The sequence below is a fragment of the Colobus angolensis genome, unplaced genomic scaffold (genome assembly GCF_000951035.1).
Source record: "Colobus angolensis palliatus isolate OR3802 unplaced genomic scaffold, Cang.pa_1.0 Scaffold16, whole genome shotgun sequence".
In the NCBI taxonomy this organism is placed as follows: domain Eukaryota; kingdom Metazoa; phylum Chordata; class Mammalia; order Primates; family Cercopithecidae; genus Colobus; species Colobus angolensis.
Window position 1 is genome coordinate 23,739,797 of NW_012114710.1, and position 18,797 is coordinate 23,758,593.

The 18,797-nt window shown below is 36.6% G+C and overlaps 1 protein-coding gene and 1 pseudogene across 1 annotated transcript in view; one reads left to right on the plus strand and one right to left on the minus strand.

The window, feature by feature from the left end:
- LOC105508327 overlaps nt 1-11,427 on the minus strand; it is a 32,098-nt pseudogene extending 20,671 nt beyond the window's left edge.
- The window catches only part of LOC105508351 (double-stranded RNA-binding protein Staufen homolog 2), a gene marked incomplete at its 3' end in the record, with an annotated part of 155,296 nt that overhangs the window by 119,642 nt on the left and 16,857 nt on the right, over nt 1-18,797 (plus strand). The window contains exons 7-9 of the mRNA XM_011937205.1: nt 13,601-13,760; nt 15,311-15,418; nt 17,540-17,752. Of these exons, the coding sequence (XP_011792595.1) occupies nt 13,601-13,760; nt 15,311-15,418; nt 17,540-17,752 (481 nt within the window). The remainder of the gene's footprint in view (nt 1-13,600; nt 13,761-15,310; nt 15,419-17,539; nt 17,753-18,797) is intronic.

An 18,797-nucleotide genomic window follows, 5' to 3' on the forward strand; every position in this document is an offset into this window, starting at 1 on the left:
GCGGTAATCAACCACAAGGGTACATTTGATGCTGAGCTCACTGTACCCTTGAATTCCTGGACTCAAGTAATGCTCCTGCCTTTGCTCCTGAGTAGCTGGGGCTACAAGGGCATACGAACATGCCCAGATAATTTTTTACGTTTTTTGTAGAGACAGTCTTGCTGTTTAGGCCAGGCTGGTCTCAAACTCATGGCCTCAAGTGATCCTCCGGTTTTGGCCTCCTAAAGTGCTGGGATTATAGGTGTGTGCCACTCTGCTTGGCCTAGATTGGCATTCTTGAGTGACCAATTAACCAAATGTCAGGTCTCCTAGACAGGCATGAAGTGGTGTTCTTCTGGGTATGTTACAAGCACTGATGGGAAACTGGGGGTGCCACTGACCATATGAAATGAAAGTCTAGAGATTCTGCCAGCATAACCGCAGACGTTTCCTGGACCTCCCCCCAGGAGCTGGTGGCTAAGGGTATTATTTACAGGGAATAACCGAAAGCCTGAGAGATGCTGAATCTTCATGGAAACATTGTAGAATATCAAAGAAGGCTGATGGATTAGTTGCCAAAAGGGGAAGAGGGCAACAACTATGATTTCCTGGGGCTACTATGTTCTGACACAGCATGTACCTTGCATAGTGTGACACAGCCAGTGAAGGGCTGAGCTGGCCCTCCAGCCCAGGAGTAATATGTCATCAAAGCTCGTGCTTTTTCTGCTATGCTACACTAACTCATGTAAACATCCACTCTTTGGGAATAGTAGGATGTCATGATGACTGACTTATTTCAGAATATCTTCAAAAACTATTTTATCCACAGAAAAGAATGTCTTTGGCCACACTTTGTATTTAGTGTGACTAAAGTACGTGTATCCATATTGTGAACAGGAATACCATCATAACCCGAGGCCAAAACTGTTAGCCTTTCAAAGCTCTAAGTATTACTTCAGCCTCTTTCTATGTGTGGTAGTCAGGCTGGATATCAATATTGTCTCTTTACCAATATCGTCTCCCTTATTTGTTGCTGTGTTTTACTTCGGGGTACGTGGCAAAGATAAAGAGGATTCGATAGTTCTCAGCTTAGTGTGCATCCTGGAATAAGAGCCACAGTTCACACTGACTAACTGATGTAAAAGCATACCTTGAGTATCTGCAGCAGTGCAGGAAAAGGAGAGCGTAGGTAATTAAAATCCACATAGTGCATTCCCCAGAGGATTTGTGCAGGAAAAAATTTACAAATTAATTTAAAATGACTGAAAATTATGAATTGTTTAACAATCCAAGGTACTTTAAAAGTGGAAGAGTTTTCTGAAAGTTCCAAGTACTGTACTATTTTAGCAAATGTTGCTTTTTTTACACTTTTGATATTAAATAGTATGAAAGGATCCAGGTAGTTGAGCAAAGTTCTTTTTCCTATTTCTCTGAAAAGCATCTCTATAAAACATAAAAATAATAAAAAAAAAAATTAACCAGGTGTGGTGGTGCACGCCTGTGGTCCCTTTTACTTGGGGAGGATTTCTTGAGCCTTGGAAGTTGAGGCTGCAGTGAGGCATAATCGCACCACTACACTTCAGCCTGGGTGACAGAGGGAGACGCTGCCTCAAAAACGAAAAGTGGGCTTAGAGTCAGACAGTGGTATTGGCTCCAGATAATCTGTATAATTCCAGTAAATCATCTGGTTTGGATTGTAATGAACCCCCTAAAGTGTATTATTCATAGCCGAAGAAATTTCTAAGACTGTTAAATGATTACTGTCAATAATCTGAGACTACTTGCATTGCTTAAAATCTTACAGGATATCTCCATGTGGCAGTTCCAGCTAATAAATTATATTTCTACTTTCAGTTTCTATGAAGCTACTTTAAAACCCTGCAATTGTTTTTTTAAACATATGTGTCCTTCTGATGATTGTGAGACTATGAAACAAAATGATTTTCTTTTAGATTCTTATCGCAGGTGAGAAGATAAAGTGTTGTATAAAATAATATATTAAACGTACCTATTCCTTGGCATATATGTTTAGATTTTTAATTATAATTTTACTTTCAGTTTCTATGAAGCTACTTTAAAACCCTGCAATTGTTTTTTTAAACATATGTGTCCTTCTGATGATTGTGAGACTATGAAACAAAATGATTTTCTTTTAGATTCTTATTGCAGGTGAGAAGATAAAGTGTTGTATAAAATAATATATTAAACGTACCTATTCCTTGGCATATATGTTTAGATTTTTAATTATAATTTTTATGATGTGTTGGAGCCAGCATTTTCCTATAGAAATATAACTGAAGATTTAATATTGGGCAACAGTGGGAAAATGGGATTTAGTATGAAAATATTTGCTTTATGTAAACCTTTTTATGAATGCACCTAATGTATAAAGTGAAGTCAAGCTGTAAAAACAATTAGCTGGAAAAATGCCAAGTAAATTTTTTATGTTCCAGTGAGTATCTATTAACTACACATTACTGTTATCATTAAACTGTATGCAAATGTATGACTAAATTCATTCAGATTTGAGTAAAAGAGACGGAATACTAGAAGTATGCAGTAAGTATAATTAGTTTGCATCTACAAACCAAGCACATTAATCTTTCTGCAATACCGCTGATGTAATGTCTCCATGTTACTTTTGGGAGTATGTGAAGTGGGCAAACATCCAAAGTTGATAGTTAATTCTGATCAGCAAAAGCACTGGAGTAGATGCCTGGACTGGACATTGTAATAAAGCAAACAGTTTCTAAACTTCTTGGAAGATTTTAGTGCTAACATAATCGTCCATTTGAATCTTTTATTATAGACATTATAAAATTAATTTATCTAAAAAGAGTGTAAACCCTCTTTTAAAAAATCCAGTATGTTTGTATCTTTCATACTTTCATGCTTTTTTATACTTTTAACAAACTTTTCAAAAACATATGCTTGTGGACTTAAAATAATGGAGAGACAGAAGTTTTATAAGTATTTTCTAGCGCTCGTCTCATGAATCCTTTTGGTGTTGGGAACGACTTGAGGGATTTTCTATACCAGTTGTTTTCAAAGTGCCTTCTCAGAGAACCTTTAACCAAAGATAATATCTGCTGCTGGAATTAAATAATAAGAATATTCTTATAACTCATAGAAATAATAAGCCATATTTTCCATAAGTTTTTTAGTACTTAAGATTCTGCTCTTAGATTACTAGCATGCAGTATTTAGTAAATATATATCGAAAAGTTAAAAGTGGCTGGGCACAGGGGCTCGTGCCTATAACCTCAGCACTTTGGGAGCCTGAGTTGGGAGGACTGCTTTAGCCTAGGAATTCAAGAGCAGCCTAGGCAACACAGGGAGTGCCTGTCTCTACAGAAAAAAAAAAATTAGCCAGGCATGATGACACATGCTTGTGGTCCCAGCTACTCAAGAGACTGAGATGGGAGGATTGCTTGAGCCCAGCAGGTACTGCACTCCAGCCTGGGTGACAGAACGAGACCCTGTTTAAAAAAAAAAAAAAACCAAAAAACGTATATTTTTAAAAAAAATTGTGTTTTTGAATTACAAAGTGTATGTGTGTACATATATATCTATTTGCTATATTTCATGAAAAGGGTAATAATTTTCAACTGGTTTGTCACTTAAAGTTGAAAGTTGCTACAGACAAAATTGTTTTTGTTACTGATGGCTCTTACAGAACATAAGGCTTCTTGTCCAAAGTCTTTATAGATCTAGTAGCTGGAACTTAAATCCAGTAGATCTTATTCTAAACCTAAAAATATTTTCCTCTGTCCACACTGTCAGTGTTTTTTGTTTTTTTTGTTGTTGTTACAAGGTTTAATGAGTATATACTAGCTGTGTTCCCATTCAAGTAAGAAATAAGAATATTCTTTATCAGCTGCTATTTAGTATTCTTTTGGAAGTTTGGGTCAGCAAAATTAGTAAAATAAATTGTGGAAAGAAATAGGAAAAAAATTCTGGAAATAATAGGAAAATCCTAATATTTTCTTATGAAACAGTGAGAGAATTAACTAAAATCCCATTAAAGACAGGAAGAGCACTCTCTAAGGCAGATGAGTACAAAGTTGACATTCAGGAATCAGAAGCCTTCGTATTCGCAAACAGGGAAGGAGGCCCCTGTGAGGAGGCCCTTCTCAATCTGCAGCATGTGTGAAAACCACCTAGGCTGTTAGGCAATGTGCACATTCCTGGACTCCATCCTGAATCCCTTTGGACAGCCCTGAATCTGCTTTTTAGCAAGTGTTTCTAGACCCCATTAGGAGGTCGATGTTTTCTATGTGGGAGCACACTTGAGAAATAGTACTCCAAGGAACCCCCTACCCCCACCTCCCACCACGTTCCTGCAGCATCACTCCGCATTTCTCCTGGTTTCCACAGTGCTAGCCATTTACCTCTCAGACAGGCTTGCTGCAGCACCCAGGGAAACACAGGGGCAGCACACTGGAAGAAGAGGCCCCCAGGTCGCCTTGCCAGGGACCCTTCTTCACAGTTACAAAGTGGGAACACTTCCAGCACTGCTTTGCTTTTCAGCCACCATAGGGGAGGCACACCTTACTGCTTCTGCCACGCACTGTCTGACCACCCACATCTAGTGGGAGGGCAGGAAATAGGGTGGTATCCTTTAGCACCTGAAGAATTTGAGCAGAACCTCCAGGCTGGGTGCACCCTTTTGTCACCTGCCAGATTCAGTGTGGCTGCTTTTCACTAGAGTTGATCACCCATTTCTCACCAGTCCTATGGCCACCTAATTGCTGTGTGTTCTACTACCTCCCAGTTGGAATGAGCGGCCATGCTTGGCAAAACTGTAACTGGTTAATTCCAGCTCCTCTGACTCTGCTGCAGTAGGAAGCTACAGAAAAACATCTATGCTGACTAGTCCAGCTTGATATAATAACCACAGTCCTTAAGTGAAATTGTAGCACTGCCTGCAATCCTATATTTTCTTGGGCAGTTCAGTCTCCTATTTTTAGAGATGACTTTTCCTGCTCTATGGAATGGCTTGCCAGCTACTCTCTTCTTGCCTCTCTTGTGGTAAAAACAACAAGATCCTTTTAAATCATGTCTGATTGTGCCACTTTCCTGCTTGAAACTTTCCAGTGGCTTCCGTCATGTGGAATTAAGTTCTGATTTGCTGCCAGGTGACTTCTCAGACCTAGTTTCCTACTGATCATTCCTTGACTCAGGGCTTGTCAGGTAGAAGGAACCCTTGCTCTTTCTCAAAAATTGACCAACCAACATGGTATTTCTGCAGGGCCTTTGCACTTGCAGTCTTACTTGCTTAGAGCACTTTTTCTTTCTGGCATTTCCGTGCCTAGAATTCTCACTGTATTCAAATCTGTGTTCAAATGTCACCTCCTAAAGGAGCCCCTGTTACTCCTTTTCCATACTATTCTTTATTTTTCTTCCTAGATCATCTCATTTGTTGATATGTATATGTGTGTGTGTGTGTGTGTGTGTGTGTGTGTACTTACTTGATTGATAGTTTCCTGAGGGCAGTCCTCCATCTCTAGAAACTAAAACTCCATCCCAGCATGAAGTAGGCCTTTAATAAATTTATGTTGAATTATTAGTGTAATTCACATACCCCCCTGGCAATTAGATAAGAGTAGGAAGACCAGGTCAGTAACATCCTAGAGTGTAAAAGGGGAGGTCTTTTTACACTTCCCTTTACAAAATTTGGTAGGCTGGTTTGTGGGAGTCTGTCAAGAATGTGAATGAGAGTAAGTGAGATCATCTACAAAAACTGTCTTGTTGGTGAGAAACAAAATAGAACCCTAGGGAGTATCAACATGTTTTTAAAAAATGATTTTTATTGAAATAAAATTTATGTAACACAAGATTAACTATCGTAAAGTATACAATTCATTGTGCATTTAGTGCATTCACAGTGTTGTACAGCCATCACCGTGCTCTAATTTCAAAACATTCTATCACTTCTAAAAGAAGCCCCATACCTATTAACAGTTACTTCCCAAACTCTGTCCTCCCAGCTCGTGGCAACCACTAATCTACTTTCTGTCTCTATGGGATTGCCTATTCTGGATATTTTGTCTAAATGGAATCATAGAGTATATACCCTTTTGTATTCTATCTTCTTTCACTTAGCATAATGTAAGTTTATTCATGTTGTAGCATGTAATTATACGTCATTCCTTTGTATGACTGTAAAACACTCCGTTGTGGGGACATACCACATTTTATTTATTCATCAGGAACTTTGGGTTATTTCCACTTTCTATTAGGAATAATGCTACTGTAAACATTTACACACAAGTTTTTGTTTGAACCCCAGTTTTCATTTCTCTTGGGTATATATCTAGAAGTGAAACTGCTGGGTCAAGTGGTTATTCTGTGTTTAATTTTTTGATGAACTAGTAAACTATTTCCTATAGCAACTGCACCATTTTACATTCCCACCAGAATGTATGAGGGTTCCAATTTGCCATGTCTTTATGACTTTTTTTAAAAAAACTATAGCCATCCTAGTGGGTATGCAAAGTAGTGTCTTACTGTGGTTTGGATTTGCATTTCCCTAACAAGAGCATTTAAACGTGGGCTCCAGATGGTTGGGTTAAGAGGAGACAAAGAATGAGCAGAGAGGAAATAGGACTTTGCAGTCAACTTGGTCTTCCAGACTTACAGTGTCCCCAGCATTGCCTTTGGCAACTGATATCTTTCACCTGACTTCTAGCGTAGAGATTTTCAGAATCTGCCAGATCTCATACATCTAGAGAGACTTAAGTTGCTTTGATATTCCAAATCCAGCATGACTTCTTCAGAGTTTATAGTTAGTACTTCTGCAGTTTATAGTGTTCATCTATCCTGTTCATTCAGAGGCAGCATGGTGTAGCAGTTATGAGCATGGGCTCTGGAGTGAGACTGCCTGAGCTCAAATGCGGGCTCAAGTCGGGTGGCCTGGGAAGGTTAGTGAATGTCTCTATTCTTCAATTTCCTCATCTGTAAAATGAAGTTGGGTTGTGAGGATTGAGTGAGATTAGTATCTAAATGTTTGGAATAGCGCCTGGCACATAGTAAGTGCTTTGTATGTTTTTGCCCTAATTATGATAATGGTGATGTGATAATGATTTATCTATATATCCGTTTAGAGAAGGGGCAAGAATAGGTTTATGTTGGTTCCAAGTATGAGATTGAGGGTGGTGATTGTGTGTTTACAATAATGGGGCTCTTTGATAACATGCTGTGCTTTGCATAGTCCTGATTATGGCACTACTGTCAGTGATACAGTACAAGTTACTTATTCTCTTGGTTTGTGTTCTGTATTCCATAAGTCATTCCACTAATTTATCAAATTTAATTTTGAACACAGATTTACCTTTGTTTAGACAGGGACTAGACTTCCTTCAATTAAGTGGTTTTTTTTCCATTTTTATTCTGGTATTCCATATTATTTTTTAAAACTTGAAATTATGAGAGGAAAGAACATCATTTATAATGCTATCATTTCAAAGCACCCTATCCTAGCTTTTAGTGCATGTCTTTCTATATTTTCCTCTAGGCATTTAAAATATACTTACAGTAATTCTACAAATAAAATAGAATATCCATGTACCTCTTTTAAAGCATATTTTCAGCTGACCTGTGAATCTTTTCTAACCAGTCCTAATATTTGAAATTCCTCAAGAATTAACAGTTAGATCTCATAAAAGATATATTTTTCAAAATTTGTAGATATGAATAGAGAAATAACTGTCTCCTATCTAGATATTTTATATACATACAAATTTGAAAATGTGCCAGGGACTATTTTATAGCTCTATGATAAAAACCTGCTGTTTTTCTATAGCAAGAAAAAGAATGCTTAGCAGTGCCAAAAAGTGTACAAAGAATCAAAATAATTGACATGTCATTTGAATTCTTAGTTTTGGCCTTTAGGGTTCTTTAAACATAAATTCTACAAATATTTTGCAGATAAGTAAACTGAGATAGAAAGGTTAAGTGACATTTCTATTTCCAGTCAATGTTAGAAATAAACACAGAAATCCAAAACCTCTCCTTATTAGATCAGAAGATAGCATTTTCATATATTTTAAGATGTAAGTCTGTAGAGGAGATATGAATGTTTAAGCTGTGTCGAGATTTATGAATAATGCTATCAAATAGAATGAGGTAATTATTTTTCAATTTGTAAAAATCCTAATGTTATTTGGGATATGTCTTTCTCACCTTGTAAAAATGATGCTTAGGAAAGTGGAGATGTTGGAGAATAAAACAGTCACAGAATGATAGGGAGGACATACGGGATTTTAGTTGTTTAGAAAGATAATACCAAATGAGCCCATAAAGAAGGCATTAAATGAAGTAACTTTAGGGAGGATGGCAAGGACATGTGGTATAAAAAGTTGCTACAACTAACAGTCAAATATAAGTGAATGTAAAATCTTTCCTTTACTCAGAAAAACTATAAGGAATGTCAAGTATTAAATCAAAGGAACCAGTATACATTCTTTCTTTACTGTTGTATTGACTTGTGGTATCTTGAAGATAGGCAGAATCTCAAGACTTGTTTGGGATCTAAAGGAAAGGAAGATTCTATTTTATTTTATTTTATTTTATTTACGATTTTATTTATTTTTTGCAAGACTTCCAGCAGATAGAAGGCAAGGAGACATGGAGATAAAAAGGCCTTGCAAGCAGCGCTTGTCAGATTTAGGCTGTTAAGTAATGTGGCACACAATGCTCATCATTTTGATATTTTACTTCGATTTTACATCATGCACTTGTGTCTCTTTGATCTGACATGCTGCAGAAACACAGTGTTTCATCATGGTTGTCTGTCTGTTTCAGCAGCCATTGACTCAATAAAACATCGCTGAAGTCTATTAGTGGGCCTTAGTTTAGATCCCTTGCATTAGTTTCTCTGGCCTTCCATGAAGATAGACAATTTAGTAAACAAAAATGAACAAAAATGGAAGAAGATAAAGCAGATTTTTAGGAAACTCTGTATAGAGTTTCCTGGACTCTGCAGTTAGGCAGACTTAAATTTGACTCCCAGCAACTCTTTTGGGGACATTTGTTACCTCTTAAGGTGACCTTGGGGACATCTCCTGCCTTACCAGGCTGTAGTGAGGATTAAATGAAAAAGAGATATGAAAGACCTAACCATTGTGCAGTAAGCAATGTGTGTGGTCTCTTTCTTGAATGGACTTTGAAGCAATTGCCAAGTCACATAGGCCACATTGTGTGATGTGGTGATAATCTTGGACCTTTATCGTGCAGAGAGTCAGCAGGGCAGCTTAAAATTATGGTTCCCTCCTCAGAAACTCTGATGCAGCAGATCAGGCTTGGATCAAAGGAATCTTCGTTTTTAACAAGCATGGAAAATAATTCTGATGAAAGTAGGATCTTTCAAATCCCAAGACTTTTTTTGGGATTTAAAAGAAATTCAACCATTTGACCCTGAAACTTAAATAACTTGGATGGGTGAGTTTTCTTGGTTCATCTTTTAACAGTAATCATTATGGGGATCTAAACATTGTCCACAACATTCTACTTGAGAAAAATTATTCAAGAATAGCTATATCTGCTTAGGTAAATATACTAATTTGTAAAAATATGTACATCACTTATTATAAGTACTTTGTTAGTCTGATCTCATGTTGCTATGAAGAAATACCCGAGACTGAACTGAGTGATTTGTAAAGAAAAGAGATTTAATTGACTCACAGTTCTGCATGGCTGGGGAGGCCTCAGGAAACTTACAATCATGGCAGAAGGCACCGCTTCACAGGGCAGCAGGAGGGGAAACGAGTGCCAGCAGGGGAAATACCAGACGCTTATGAAACCGTCAGATCTTGTGAGAACTCACTCCCTATCATGAGAATACTCTGGGGTAAACCCACCCCCATGATTCACTTACCTCCAACCAGGTACTTCCCACGACATGTGGAGATTACAATTCAGGTGACAATTCAAGATGACATTTTGAGTGGGGACACAACCAAACCATATCAAATACCTTACCAAAAGTGAGCTTAATAACGTGAAATAAGTGAAAGTAGAAGGAAATCCATTAAAAGGAACGTATCAATCTTTATAGTTAATAAATTTTGGGTATTACTTTACCAAAGGAAGTATTTTGAGACCAGACCTATCACACAAAAACCATTCTGCATCATCTCCCCTGTAATTCAATCTGGATGCAATTAATGAGAGTGCTCTGGCTAATCTTGATTGTCATGATGGTATGAGGAGATGTGATATATAAGGTATTCAAACCATGTGGGGTATATTATTAAGAATCATTGTTAAGTAAGAGGATAAAGTGAAACAGAATGAAATAAGTCAGGCATCCAGTTTCGGTATTTCCTGTTGTTAGTGCTAGAATTTTTACGTTTTATGTTAAAAATGCAACATACTTAATTTTTCCTCTGATACTTACACAATGTAATTTATATATACATATATATCCACATGCGTGCACATACACATACATTGAGCCATATTTGATGACCAAAAAGGGAGAGGCCCCAAGGGCTCTTTGGTGTGCAATTAATATTTTGGCCAGAAAATCAGCAGATTGTTTCAGTATGGTTATGTGTTATGACATCATATTCCAGTAAAGTTATAATGAACAGAAATTTTGTTTGTCTCTGTGGCAAACCAAAATGAGTTTTGTAATTGTCAGCAGGCCTTAGTGATTATAGTGGCGCCCACTCCCTCTACTGTAGTTAAAGGTCTGTTAGTATTTCAGTTGTGGACCTTCTATTTTCAGAAGTTTATAATTAATTGTAAACATTTGCTCTATGGTGAAAGTTTGCCATATAAGATCTCAGTTCAGGAGTAAATTTCTGATTTCAAATTGTCTGTTTTAAAGTTTTATAGTAGCACCAGTTAAAAATAAAGTTCTGTGGAGGTGGGAAAACTGAATTTTGTGAAATACAAAGTGAAAATGACCAGCGTTATTCATATTAGTCTGTCAGATTTCTGCATTAAAGGGATTAAAATACATTTCTGCATTAAAGGGATTAAAATAAAATAGATGATAGGAAATTGTGCACTCCAGTACACAATATTTAGTTATTGTAACCAAAAAGCAAGTAATATTGTAGTTTTTAATGCTTTTTAATCTTTGTTTATAAAAACACATTTGAAATGCTTTATCTTAAATTAATAGAAAACTGTAGTTCAAGAAAATTGATTTTTAAGTTAAGCGTTTAAAACAGCAACTTTTTCTTTTCTTCATACTCTGAATTCCTCTCCTTCATTTGACACTGTTAATTACTCCTGTCCCTGACATTGTGTTGTGATTTTTTTTCTAACTTTGACCCTTTTTCATCTCTTTCACTGCTGTCTATTGTTTCCTTTGAGCTTTGGTCATAGGCATTAATCAGTTCCTAGCCTTAGGCTCTTTTTTGATTCCTTTACACTTACCCTTTCCAGGTGCTTATCCACTTGCATGGTTTCAATTATTGCCTCACAAATCTGCATCTTCAGTACCAATCAGCATTTCTAGTTCTTCACCTTCAGTAAACCTTCATTGATTAGTCCCATCTGCCTGGTGAATTCTTACATGATGGGCTCTTTCCAGTTTATCTCAGGTTGAACATAGAGCGTCACTACTTGGATGTGCAGTAATTATCTAAAATATAGTAGGACCTCAATTGGACTTCTTTTTGCTTGGAAGCAAACATTTTTAAGGACTGGAGTGATTTTTAACTAATTTTTTTCAGCATTGCAATTGTAAATCCACCATTCCATCAAAATCGATTCTGTTTATTTTGCTAAGTTGCTCAATTCAATGGTCATATTTCTCAGTCATCATTTTACTTGACCTGTTAGTAGCATTAGATACAATTAATCCCTCCCTTCTCCTTGATAGACTTTTTTTCCCATTTGGCTTTCAGGAAGGACATCGTGCTTGCTTGCCTTTTCTCCTATCATACCCTCCCACAGAGTTCTCATTGTTTTATGCCTTTAAATACTGCCTATATATTGATGATTCCCAAATTTTATCTCTACCTTGGACCTCTTTGCTGAAGTCCAGACTAATAAATTGAGTTGTTCACTTGACATCTATACTTGGATGTCTAATAGGTCTAATAATCGAACATCTCCAAAACAGAGCTGTTGAAATCCACCCCCAGCAAACCCATTTCTTTTTTCAGTCTTCACTGTTTCAATAGATGGGTACTCCGTTTTCCAGTTGTTTAGTTCCAAAACCGTGATGTCATCCCTGACTCCCCTCTCATATTCCATAGCCAGTCTTTGAGTAAACCCATCATCTCTACTTCCAAAATTCATCTAGAAACAATGACTTCTCGTTACTTCCATTGCTACACCCTAGTTCAGGCCACTGTCACTTTTCCCCTGGATTATCCCAGTAGCCTATTAGATATCCTTGCTTCCAGCATTGTTCCCCTACAGTGTGTCCTCAAAATAGTAATCAGATGGTTATTTCAAGAGATAAATCCGATTATGTCACTTCTCTGTGCAAAACCTTCCAGTGGCTGGTCATTTCACTTAGGGTAAAAGATGCTTACGGCAATTTGTAGGGAAGGCCCTGTGGAATCTTGCCACCTCTACTCGTCTAGCTTTTCCTCTCTCCCTAAACTTTTGCCAGACAGGCCTCCTCCGAGTTACTTGAACATGCATGGCACACTCCTGCCTCGCTGCCCTTGCTGCTGGTATACTCTCTGCTTCAGATGCACTGTTCCAGATATCTGCATGGCTTGTTCCTTAACTTATTTCAGGTCTTTACACAATTGATATTTTCTCAATGGAACGTCTCTTGGCCACCCTATCTAAAACCTACCTCCCTGACACTTCTGAACCCTTTCCTCTTTACTTTTTCTTACATCTGTCTCTAACATACTAGGTATTCTACATATATTTCTTATTGTTTATCTTCGCTACTCTAAGTGTTGTTGTTCATTGTCACAGTCCCCTGTCATAAAGAAGACACTCCATAAATAATTGTTGAATTAATGGATTTTATCACGTATCTTAATTTTTTCTCCTTAATTTCTTTTGTTTTTTTTTGTTTCTTCTTACAGCCTCTATTATCTCTTCATATCTGCATTATTGCAGCTTTTTAGTCACATGTCATTAGCCTCATTACCTCAGTCACCATAAAATGTATGAATATAGCACTTCCTGCTTAAGAATTGGCCTAAACTCCTATTCCTATGCTGAATCTGCTCTCCTTATTACTTTGCATTGTACTCAGTCCATTTCTCTGCTCCTGTATTTCTAATCATAATTATCTTCTGCAAAAAGCACAGTAATCTACATGTTGTCGCCTGAACAGTCTTGCCTGACCCAGCCTCTGTTGCAGCTTCACCAGACTGTTCACTTACTTCTGTTAAAATCTGACCAAAAACTTCTCACCAGGAAGTCTCCTGTGATATAATTAAATAATTTTTACTGTATTATTTTATGTTTAATGTTGTATTCTATATATGTTTTTCATGGAGATCAGTATAAGCTATTATCTATAGATGTATTGACTCACATTTTATCAAAGTATATTTTTGAGGTTAAAATCTTATTAAGAGTATAGCACATTATATAATTGGTATCATTTTAAACAAAATAAATCTTATGAATGATTATAGAGTGGTTTTATTAAGCTAACTTTAATGTTTTTATTTTCTTATTTTAGGTATCATTGCCCAGTGCCTAAGATCTTTTATGTTCAGCTCACTGTAGGAAATAATGAATTTTTTGGGGAAGGCAAGACTCGACAAGCTGCTAGACACAATGCTGCAATGAAAGCCCTCCAAGCACTGCAGAATGAACCTATTCCAGAAAGATCGCCTCAGGTGTGGTGCTGGTGCATGTGACAGTCTCTTCTTTCTACTTTCCCAGTGAAACAAATCAGTGCATTTTATAATTAAAATAAATAAACTGTTCTGTTAGGGAAGAGTACTAGAGTGAAGACCTGCTAAGATTTGCGTCTCAGACTGTCTACTATACTTGCTTCATGTGTTCCTGCAGGATGACTATACCTTTCAGAACTTTGGTTCTTCCTTTGAGTTCGCTTCCCAGGCAACTGGGGATTTGGGGATGTATATGAGGATGAGAAATAACATTGATTTGGCTTATATTTCATACTATGTTTATTGAATATAGATTACATTGTGTGAATATAGAATCAAGGATTTAAAGTGGAAGAGATTTTATAGATTTTTTCAGTCCTCCTTTGTTTTACAAATAAGGACATTGAGTCTGTTCTTAAGTAATCTCACTCATTCTCCTGGCTTCAGCTACTTTCTTGACTAACTTCAAAATAGTATCTGTAGCTCAGGCATGTCCTATAGATAGCATAGTGAGCTTCCTTTTTTTTTTTTTTTTTTTTGAAATGGAGCCTCGCTCTGTTGCTCAGGCTGGAATGCAGTGGCGGTATCTCGGCTCACTGCAAGCTCTGCCTCCCAGGTTCAAGTGATTCTCCTGCCTCAGCCTCCTGAGTAACAGGGACTATAGGCACATGCCACCACGCCTGGCTAATTTTTTGTATTTTTAGTAGAGACGGGATTTCACTGTGTTGGCCAGGATGTTCTCAATCTCCTGACCTTGTGATCCACCCTCCTCGGCCTCCCAAAGTGCTGGGATTACAGGTGTGAGCCATCGCGCTCGGCAGCATAGTGAGCTTCTTACTTACCCTACAGTTCAAACTCTACAGTTTTCCTTTCCCCAAACCAATTGTTTCTTTCTCCTTTGATAATTTATCTTAATGGCAGACTTAGGTGTTTTTCTGCTTGTACTCTTTCATGAGAGCTCCTGTCTATTTCTTGATCTGTTTTCCCATGAGATCATACACTTCTTGACAGCAGGAATACTGTCTCTTTCTCTCTAATAGTTACAGTGGGTTCAGCATATATGAGGCCTTCCAGAAGTATGTGTTAAATAAGTGAATAAGGTAAACCGAGGCCTGTGCCAGACATAGATCTCCAACTAGGATGCTCCTGGTTTGCATCCTGTACTCTTTCTGTAACTTCATCCTCATAGATCACATTAGAACACCAGTGGTGAGGGAATTCCTGGGTGTTGGGGGTTGGGTGGGTAGAGAACTCTAAAACAAGAGAGCCAGGTCTAGGGATGTAGGCTAAACCCAAATTAGTGTATGGTTGAGTAAAAGATTTCCAGTCTGCATTAAATGCTTTTCCTTCAAGGAAAACAAACTAAAAACCAAGTAACAAAAAGCCTGGCAGCAAAGCCCTTGACTGCTGTGGTTACAGGACAATGCAGCAGATACAGTCTATAGTTTGTTGTTTCTTCTTGTAATTTGAATAGGCCATCTTGACTGTAGAATAAAAGTAAAGTTTGTTATAATGTCACGATTCAGTGTTATCCTATATTTTTTGTGATTTAGAATGGTGAATCAGGAAAGGATATGGATGATGACAAAGATGCAAATAAGTCTGAGATCAGCTTAGTGTTTGAAATTGCTCTGAAGCGAAATATGCCTGTCAGTTTTGAGGTATGTACTCGGTAGAGATCTTACCATTTTTTCCCTTGCTCTGGTTATTTTAAACAAACAGACAAACACACAAATAAAACTAACTGGTATACTAGTATCCTGCAAGAGTTAATGTTCTTCTGTACGTTCAAACCCAGTATAACGAAATGATCTAAGCCCTGGTGAAAATAGAAATCATGATGATAACACAGATTCCCTCTGATTTTTTTATTTTCTGTATTAAGCCTTTTGTATACATGATATTTCAATTTTTATAAAAGTTATTTTCTGGGTGTAGGTAATTTGTGGTATCCTATAGGATTTGGTATTTTAAATAGGATTAAATTAAATTTATTCAAGTTAAGATTTAGTGAGGATTAAATTAAATTTATTCAAGTTAAGATTTAGTGACACATATGTTAATATCCAATTTTTTTTCAGTTGTGTGGAGGCCAAAATATGTTTAACTTTAACCTCAACTAACAAAATCACCAAGAAGTAAGATGTAATGAAGCAACTGTTGACTTTATAGCTAGATAAATATATCGCAAATATATTCATAAAATTGTGTGAAATTTCAAAAAAGAAAACAAAAAAAAATTGTCATAATATTTCCCTTATTAAGAGGTCACTAATTTTACAACTTATGTCTGGAAAGTAGGCAAGAACCAGGAAATAAGCTGAAAGAGTTGTGGATAATCTTCCCTCACATTGTATGACATTCACCTACTAGAACGCTCCCACATCTTACTCATTGGCAGGATCATTTGAGTTGGACTGAGAAACTGTTAGCTTTCTCTTGGACACATTCTGACAAGTGGCATTATCTCAGTTGTCAGTCCACAGCATGTTAAAAGCAGCAAAATGAGGAAGTCAGGGAGAGAATGTACTTGAGAGCCTATTGGTCCAGCAAGAAATGATACGGAAAATTTGGAAAACCTGTAAAAAGTAATTGCTTATGCTAAAAAATTATTGGGATTTTTTTTAAAGGCTACAGTGAATACGAACAGACAATTTTATTATTCTTAGATGTTCTTGGGAACATCAATATATTATGGTATAGGATATCTGATGTTTATAATGATGATCTAATGTGAACAATTAAAGGTTAAATATTTAGTATTCTCTATTAAGTCAGTAAAATATATATATATATATATATTTAAATTGAGAAGAATGTCCATCAAAGTGGTTAAACAGTTTTGGTGTTTCAACTAGTAAACCTAAATTACTTGGAAAGTATGCTTATGATAAATTCCTTATCCCTAGTAATGTCACCTTATTGAGATATTGCGGTGCTTTCATTCCTTTTCCTAATTAATATCCAATATTAGAAGACAAAATTTCAGTGTCATGTTAAATAGTAAACTACTTAAATAGGGCATCTTCTATAGGTCAGAATTTTGAAGGAGACTAAAGTTTTGAGTCCTCAGGATTTGGAAGACGTATTTCCTCCAAAAGCTGGCATAGTGTAAAAGTGAGAGCAGATTAAACAAGGTTTAGTAACATTACATTCGTAGTTGACAGATCCATAACTCATTGTTCTAGAAAGCTAGGATTTTTTTTGGCATACCTACTTACCTTTTTAAAATCATGCCACAAGAATAAATTTTCCTTTCTATAAAACAGTCTTTGACATCCCTATCAGAAACAGCTGACTTTTCATCCATCAACTGTTTTTGAGAGGCTTCCACAAGCACGGTGCCTTGTGGTTTATAGAACTACACGTTTCTCCAGTAATTTACTCATACACAGGAGAAAGATATATGTAATTATATACAAATTATCATTCTAGATGGCCTATCTAATATGGTATCTAATCTAATGGTATCTTTGATGTTCTTAAATTTGTGCTCCATAAGACATGGAGAAACTGTAATTAGAATTATCTGTTTTAAACTAATAAAAAATCTTTTTGACTGTGAATCAAATGTGTTTATTTAGATTTCTTTTGTTTCAGCTGTATTAGGCATCAAGTGTCATAAATAGTCCCAGTATAATACCTTCATAATAGCTTTCTTAAAGAAATACTATAATTTTGGCATAATACTAATTTTGGTGTTGATATGAATATTAAGTCATACTATAAGAATACATCTTAAGTGCCTATCCATTATTTAATATTTTACTTGTATTTAATAGGTTGTTAAAGAAAGTGGACCACCACATATGAAAAGCTTTGTTACTCGAGTGTCAGTAGGAGAGTTCTCTGCAGAAGGAGAAGGAAATAGCAAAAAACTCTCCAAGAAGCGCGCTGCGACCACCGTCTTACAGGAGCTTAAAAAACTTCCACCTCTTCCTGTGGTGGAAAAGCCAAAACTATTTTTTAAAAAACGCCCTAAAACAATAGTAAAGGTAAGTTTGTGTTTGTGAACATCAGTCAGTTTTACTAAGTAAATATTATAGTAGCTATAGATAAGCATTTTTCTATAAGTCAGGTCCCTGAACTTACGGATTATATACAGTCCTGAAATCAGGGCAGGACATGTGACTATAAATTAATGACCGTTCTGTTTTGCTTTTTAAATACTTGTGTACCTGCATTTGTTCATCAAATAATCATAATCTTAGGTATTTATATATATTTTTTGTTGTTTAAAAAGTGCTTTCCCATTCATGTCACCTTTACTATAACTCCTCATGACTGTGTAAGGTAGATGATGTTAGCCCTCATTTTGCAAATAAGATTTTACAAAACATGTTCAAAGAGTTTGCCCATTTTTATTCAGCAGTCATGTGGAACCACCTGAACTGCTGTCTAATCCAGTGTTCTTTCTGCACACAAGGCTGTTACATAGTAACTTCTTAGGATATCATGAAATGGTAACAGGATACATACAAAAAAATCATATGACTAATACTAACACTGATAGCTGCAGCAGCTGGAAATCATAAAGCACTCCATGTGCCAGACTTTGTCCCAACACTTTGCATGCTTTAATCACATTTAATCCACATAGTAACCTTATGAAGTAGATGGTCTTATTTTGTTGCCATTCATTCAGATGTGTATACCTTGAGAAAGAAGAATATAGAGCATACAGCTTTTCAAGATGTTGTGACTCTTTTATCGGGTCAGAATTTATTTACATTAATAAGAGAAAAAAGGTAAATATGAGAGGAGTGAGATGAATCAGCATTTAGTAGAGGACAGTGCCCGTGAATGCTTGACATGTATGACATGTCTGGAGCTAGAGTTTTGTGTTTCCAGAGAAAGCCTTAAATTGCCAGCATTTCAGTTGCTGGCTCAGCCTCACTGATTTAGCAGCCTTCTTCTGATTAGGCTGTACTAATGAAGGATTACAGATAAGAAATATATTTAATCTCGGCCGGGCGCAGTGGCTCAAGCCTGTAATCCCAGCACTTTGGGAGGCCGAGACAGGTGGATCACGAGGTTAGG